This window comes from Eurytemora carolleeae, unplaced genomic scaffold (genome assembly GCF_000591075.1).
Source record: "Eurytemora carolleeae unplaced genomic scaffold, Eaff_2.0 scaffold588, whole genome shotgun sequence".
Classification (NCBI taxonomy): Eukaryota; Metazoa; Arthropoda; class Copepoda; order Calanoida; family Temoridae; genus Eurytemora; species Eurytemora carolleeae.
In genome coordinates, this window is record NW_019396804.1 from 14,349 (window position 1) to 21,351 (window position 7,003).

Here is a 7,003-nt window from a genome sequence, read left to right on the forward strand (position 1 = left end):
TTAACACAAATAAGTACATTTTTATTTTTTCTATCATTTATTGAGATTTCTTCACATTGACAAAAATGCACAAAATCATATGATCAACATGCTAAACTCAAAGTAAGCACATTTATACACATCTGCACATCAACACAGTCAAGTGAACACAAACATGTGTCTTGAAAATATACAGCACTATTTTTAACCAATTCTACGTAAAATGAACAATTTTTACGTACTTTGGTAAACATGGGACATGTTATCCATATCACAATGTTCTCATACCTAATGAGTACAGTGTACAGAATATGCACACATGTACGCACATGTACACTTTTATCATCTCAATGTACAGAGTACACAGTGTACACATGTACAAAACTCTAGTATCTTCTCTCGCTCGATTTCCGTCCTATACAGTATACACATTACACCGTTCAGTCAAAAGTAGGGTTCAGAGACTTGAGAGGGCTTGGGTGAAGACGGGAATCCTAAAGAGACTGTGAGCGTAATTTCAAGTGACCCTCCATGCAAAGATGGCAATACCCGATTTACAACGGTACCCTTAAACCTTAATCTGATCAAAAATGTGGGGAGCTGTTTATTTCTGCAAGTTTCTCCATTGCTTCTTATGCGCAAGCAATGCGCAAGTCACTTTCCCAGAGAACCCGCAAAGAAAATGAACAGATTAAGAAAGAAAAACAGTGATATCTAATTCATACTTGATCAGACAAAGCTTTTAAGGACATCGTGGTGAATCGGGCATTGCCAAATTTGCATGGATGGTCCCTCGAAATTACACATACAGTTCCTTTAAGACTTGAAATCGGAATAGAACCGGTGGCCGAATTTAAAGAATTTGAGCGGGGTTTAACTTTAAGCCGCGGCTTAAATATGGTTGGTTCCACTTAAAATTGTATCAAATGTTTCAAGATTTAAGCCGGCGCTTAATTTAAACCGGGTTTTGGCAGATTTAAACCGCGGCTCAAATTCTTTAAATTCCATCTCAGGTTTCTAAAATTCCAGTTTCAAGAAAAAGACATACACAAAACTACTGGACATACATATTGTTGCCACAGTTTTTAATAAAATCAAGATTCACAAAATCCCCCAAACCTTCTTTGGTCCAAACTGTACAGTGTACACACAAATTGATTGCACAATACACAAGCATAGGTTAGCACAACGCAATTATTTTTGTGCAGTACACATGTTGTACTGTAAACTCATAATATGACGCATTATTATCCATAAATAATCAAAATTAAGCAAAATCACAAGTGTACTGAATGTACATGTCTCAGTCTGAAGGTTAAAAAATCTGTAAACCATCTTATCAATAAAACAATCAACAAATAAAATAATCAAAAAATGAAGCTCTTAATCAATCTATCAATAAATCAATCAATCAATCAATCAAACAATCAATTAAATTCTATATATTTTAAAAAATCTTCAAAAAATTGGGAGGAGGGGGACTAAAAAAGAATAGAAAACTTCTACACATTTTCGGCCGCTTTCTAATATTATTGAACTTTTCTTAATACTACATTAATTGACCCCTCCCCCTAAAAACAATCATTTTTCCCCCCACAATAACTTAAATTTTTTGTAAAAAAAAATTTGAATACAAATAAAAATCAATTTTAGATACGTGTTCTGCTTTTGTGGAAAATAAAAAATGAAGATAAAGAATTTCAACCTGAAAAGTTTATGTATGGGGTATGCATGGTAACTTTGAAAACATTAATCTGTTGGACAAATAAGCTGAGAAAAGAAAAGATAGTACACAAAAACAAACAATTAAAATTCATCCATCAAATTTTTATTGTAAATTGATACCCACCTCTATTACCATCTCTATGACCTCCTCCAAAGCCTCCTGCTTGACCTCCCCTAGGACCCCATTGAGAGGGTCCACCAGTCCCACCTCCATACCTAGACGATAAAAGGGACATAAAGTGACAAGAGAAAAGAAATAAATTGATATAATAAAAAATGTTTAAAGAAAAAAAAACGATTTTTATCCAGAAATTTTAATTTCACCATCATTTAAGAATAAGTATAAATCCTAACATATTTAAAAATACATATTTACCAGCAATGAAACGGAAATTAAACCTACCCTCGTTCTAGTGCCCATCTGGCCAAATCTGCCATATTAAAAGAGGGTCCAGGTCCTCCAAAGCCACCTGGTCCTCCACCAAAGCCTCCTCCAAATCCTCCTCCGCCCCCTGAGGCAAATCCGCCAAATCCGGAGTTATTTCCGCCAGAAAATTCGCCAAATCCCCCGCCTCCATAGCCAGGGCCTCCAGAAAAACCGCCACTAAAACCACCGTCAAATCCAGCCCCAGGCTAAATAAAGGACGTATACAATGCATATATTTAAAAAAAATGTTATTTTTGTGTCTAAAAATTTTCATTAAATCATTTCATTTAACTTTTTAACTTCTTCATCATCCAAAAGTGTAAACCTCGCTGTATCTGAACACTTAAACTAATGATTTTGCAAGGGAATAAACCTCAAATGTTTAACTATTTTTAAAAAGTATAAAATACGCTTAAAAAAACTGTAAGCGTAATTTCAAGTGACCCTCCATTGCAAAGATGACAATGCACGATTCACAACGGTACCCTCAAGTATGAATTAGATATGCATGTTTGTATATTATAACTGTCATTGTTCATTTTCTCTGCAAAAATGACTTGCACACTTCTTGCTTATAAACAAAATTTGGAAATTCATAGAAATAAACACTTTTCAAGTCGGAAAAACGACGTTATCTTCCACAATTTTGATCAAATTTAGCTATCAAGGGTACCGTTGGATATTGGGGTTTGTTATCTTTGCATGGAGGGTCACTAAAATTACGCTTACAGTCCCTTTTAGTACCTGTCCTTGCTGCGACCCACCAGAAGATTTAGGAACAGCCTGCCCTATTCTCACAGTAACTCCCTAAATAAATAAATTCAAAAATATGGCCCCCTCTCCTTCTTCAAAACTATATTCCCCTCTCCTTCTTCAAAATAGTGCCCCCTCTCCTTCTTGAAAATATGTGCCCCCTCTCCTTCTTTAAAAATATGCGCCCCCTCTCCTTCTTCAAAAATATGTGCCCTCTCTCCTTCTTGAAAATATGTGCCCCCTCTCCTTCTTCAAAAATATGTGCCCTCTCTCCTTCTTTAAAAATATGTGCCCCCTCTCCTTCTTCAAAATTACCCCTTTCCTTCTTCAAAAATATGTGGCCCCTCTCCTTCTTTAAAAATAAGTTTCCTCTATCCTTCTTCAAAAATATGTGCACCTTCTCCTTCTTCAAAAATACTTCCCCCCTTTCCTTTTTCAAAATATGTTCCCCCTCTCCTTTTTCAAAAATATGTGCCCCCTCTTCTTCTTCAAAATGTGTGCCCCTTCTCCTTCTTCATATATGTTCTCCATCTCCTTCTTAAAAAATATGTTCTCTCTCTCCTTCATTAAAATTACCCCTTTCCTTTTTCAAAAATATGTGCCCCCTCTACTTCTACAAAAATATGTGCCCCCTCTCCTTCTTCAAAAATATTTTCCCCCTCTCCTTTTTCAAAAATATGTGCCCCCTCTTCTTCTTCAAAATGTGTGCCCCTTCTCCTTCTTCATATATGTTCTCCATCTCCTTCTTAACAAATATGTTCTCTCTCTCCTTCATTAAAATTACCCCTTTCCTTTTTCAAAAATATGTGCCCCCTCTACTTCTACAAAAATATGTTCCCCCTCTCCTTCTTCAAAAATATGCGCCCCCTCTCCTTCTTCAAAAATATGTGCCCCCTCTCCTACTTAAAAAATATGTTCCCCTTCTTAAAAAATATGTTCCCCCTCTCCTTCTTAAAAAATATGTGCACCCTCTCCTTCTTAAAAAATGGGATCCCCCTCTCCTTCTTCAAAAAAGAAGTCCCCTTATTACCTCCATTAGTAAGCTTATCCCTCTCCAAGATGCCCCTTGCCCTCCCCCCCTTCGGTAAAAAAATATTTCTCTGACCTTCTATCTTACCTTATTCATAAACTTTCAAATCCCCCCCCTTCCGCAACCTTTACCTTGATTCTATGCTCCTTGCCGCGCAAACTTTTCGCCACCTTGCTGTCTGTAAACTAGATATTGCATCAATCAATCAAACAATCATTAAGTCAACCAATCAATTAATCAATAAATTAATCAATAAACTAAATATTGCATTAAACATGTAAAATCAACTCTAACCTGAATGAAAGCAAACTGTCTGAATGGTTTAGGAATATAAACATCCTTTACACAACCAAATCCTTCAAAATGTTCCTAAATAAAAATTTGTAGGGGTATAGATTTTCTCCCTCCTACCTCTTGAAATATCATCCCCCCCCCCCCCGTAATCAGTATGTATTATTATTATCAATATTATCAATATTATCGATATTATCAATACTATCAATAATATCAATAATATCAATAATATCAATAATATCAATATTATCAATATTATCAAATATTACTTCATAACATAATTGATAAATAGATTGATCATTGATAAATTGATTAATTAACTAATTGATTTACGGAATGATTAAATGATCTATTGTTAATTAATTAATTAATTAGTTTATTTAATGATAGAAAACTATTAACCTTTAAATCTTCAACTGACATATCTTCTGTCACATTACCAACAAATATCTTCCAAGAAAAAAATATTTAATTTTTTTAAAAATTTGTTACACGTAACAAAACAAATAATTATTACCAAAAGTTTGAAATGAATTGGCAGAAAAATGAAATGTTATGGCATGGAAGCACGAATAACGAATAGTTGCGGCTCATGGCTGCCTGCCTTTCCCAACAAGCGGCCTTACATCCCTCGCTGCTTATACTAAGATAGCTAATAAACTGGTGTACACTTGTTTGTAAACAAATAGCGTTTTACATTAAATATATAAGATATAAACATTAAACAAATATAGTTTTCTTCCTTGCAGAGAGCTTTTCCTTCATCAGCACTTAAAGTCTTTTCCTCCTTACTTTTAGGAACCTTCAGAAGTCAATCATTTAAGCAATCATTTAAGCAACCAATCAATCAACCATAAAATCAATCAATCAATCAATCAACCAACCATAAAACAATCAGTATGACAATCAATATCTTAGAAAATTAAAAAGATTAATTAAATTAACAATCAATTAAAAATCAATCAATAAATCAATCAATAATTCAACATATTAATCAATAAATGAATTAATATACCACCCAATCAACATACTCAAGCAATCAATCAGTTTACCAATCAATTAAAAAAAGCAATCAATAAAGCAATCGATATTTATAATCAATAAGTAAATGAATAAATAAATAAATTAATTAATTAATCAATTAATCAATTAATCAATCAATCAAACACAAATTTTCATTAATAAGGGGACCACAAAATTTAACAATATTTTTACCTTAATATCACACCAACGTCCTCCAATCATATGCCTTTGCATAGAAACCTTAACAAAAGGGTGAGTAAAAAACGTGATTAGTGTTTTACAAAACCCTATAAAAATGTTTGCAGGGATCATGTTTTAGATACAAAAGTGAACCCAATACAGAAATATTTTTAAATATATAGAAGAAAAATCCGGAAAACTATTTTATGTGTGCGTGAAAAATTAATTTTTTTTCAGATATCGACTAGAAAAGGTTTTATATATTCCCTAAGTTTCTTATAATAATAGAGTTATCATAAAAAATCCCGAAAAATATCAATGTACAAATCTTACCAAAACTTACAAACAGTTTTGTTATTCAAAATGTAACTTATAATAGGGAGAAGTCGAATACAGCAAATATGAAATACATTTTTGATGTTATAACTCTTATGATTTTCATTTCCTTTGTCAATGTATCATTTACTCTCAGCTGCGCCCTCAGGTTTATCATTGAATCCCTAGGGGGTTTAAATTTCCATTGATTCTAATTTCTCTGAGAGTAAATGGCATTCCTTTGTTGATATTTGTAAATATTCCTTTGTAAATATTAAATCGATTAAAAGGGACGGGATTAAATGAGAATTGTTGCATACCAAAAAACCAGCTTTTTATAAAGGAATGAGCTTTTATACATTTTAGAATTGACTAAACATTGCTAGAACTTACTTACCCGACGGATAAGTAAATGTCATAATCCAAGTTGCAAATCTAAAGGAAACTTTATTCTTACCAAGGTTGTATAATAAGGTTGGTTACTATCGATGAGCTCCAATGTACGGAAAATGTCGTCTCCTACGATAGATAGAGAAAAACCTCCTATGTCTGCACTCTCGCTTCTATAATCAGTGACGTCATATGAGGTTTTTATCTATCTTAGAAGACGACATTTTCTATACATTGGAACGCATTGAGAGTAACCAACTTTATTCTACAATATACAACCTTGATTTTTACCTACCTTCTTTTCAACTTCCTTGTCTGCAAACCTTACAAATGCAAATCCTCTAAAGCATAGTTTATTCCTTCCTAATGTTTAACTAATTATAAGACAAAATTTTACGTAAAACGCATTAAAGGGCAAAAAAGCGTATTTTAAAGTGACCCTCCATGCAAAGATACCCGACTTACAACAACCTTGAAACCTTAAAGGGACTGTAGAGGAAAAATGAAAGGGGGTATAGGCTGAAAGCTAAATACTACCGCCAAAGGTAGTGCAGTTTAGTGACGTAATACTGACTTATAAATGATATTATCAATTATATCAAATATATCAAATAAAAATTTTAAAATAATAATTGGAGCTACAATTAATCTAAGCTACAATTAGGTTTCTCTGGGATATCTTCGTTTTAAGATTGGTTGTATATTTACTGAATATGATCTGCTAAAACCTACTATTTCTATACAAAATTGTATAAATATGAATTTTCGCATTTTGTCATAGCTTTATATCAATTTCTCGAGACAGGAACATCAGATAGAACTTTCATGGGTCGCAATCAAGAGCTAAAGTGATTAGCTTTCAGCCTATACTTTCTTTCATTTTTCCT

At 33.2% G+C, this 7,003-nt stretch overlaps 1 protein-coding gene across 1 annotated transcript; it reads right to left on the bottom strand.

Annotated features, from left to right (window-relative positions):
- Positions 1-6,996, bottom strand: LOC111708846 (TAR DNA-binding protein 43). Its single transcript, XM_023482347.1, has 11 exons — positions 6,987-6,996; positions 6,412-6,479; positions 5,424-5,471; positions 4,951-5,010; positions 4,611-4,658; positions 4,209-4,283; positions 4,046-4,099; positions 2,876-2,938; positions 2,108-2,337; positions 1,829-1,920; positions 1-394 (listed from the first exon to the last, which is right to left on the bottom strand). Exons 1-11 carry the CDS (start codon positions 6,994-6,996, stop codon positions 366-368), a joined length of 777 nt encoding a protein of 258 aa, XP_023338115.1. The 3' UTR covers positions 1-365.
- Between the last annotated feature and the right edge of the window lie 7 nt (positions 6,997-7,003).

Excerpts from the sequence above, each read along its gene's own strand:
- LOC111708846 (XM_023482347.1), bottom strand. Across the intron at positions 5,472-6,411 it reads ACAAGGAAGTTGAAAAGAAG|GTTTCTATGCAAAGGCATAT; the intron begins GTAGGTAAAAAT and ends CCTTTTGTTAAG. Across the intron at positions 1,921-2,107 it reads AGATGGGCACTAGAACGAGG|GTATGGAGGTGGGACTGGTG; the intron begins GTAGGTTTAATT and ends TTTATCGTCTAG.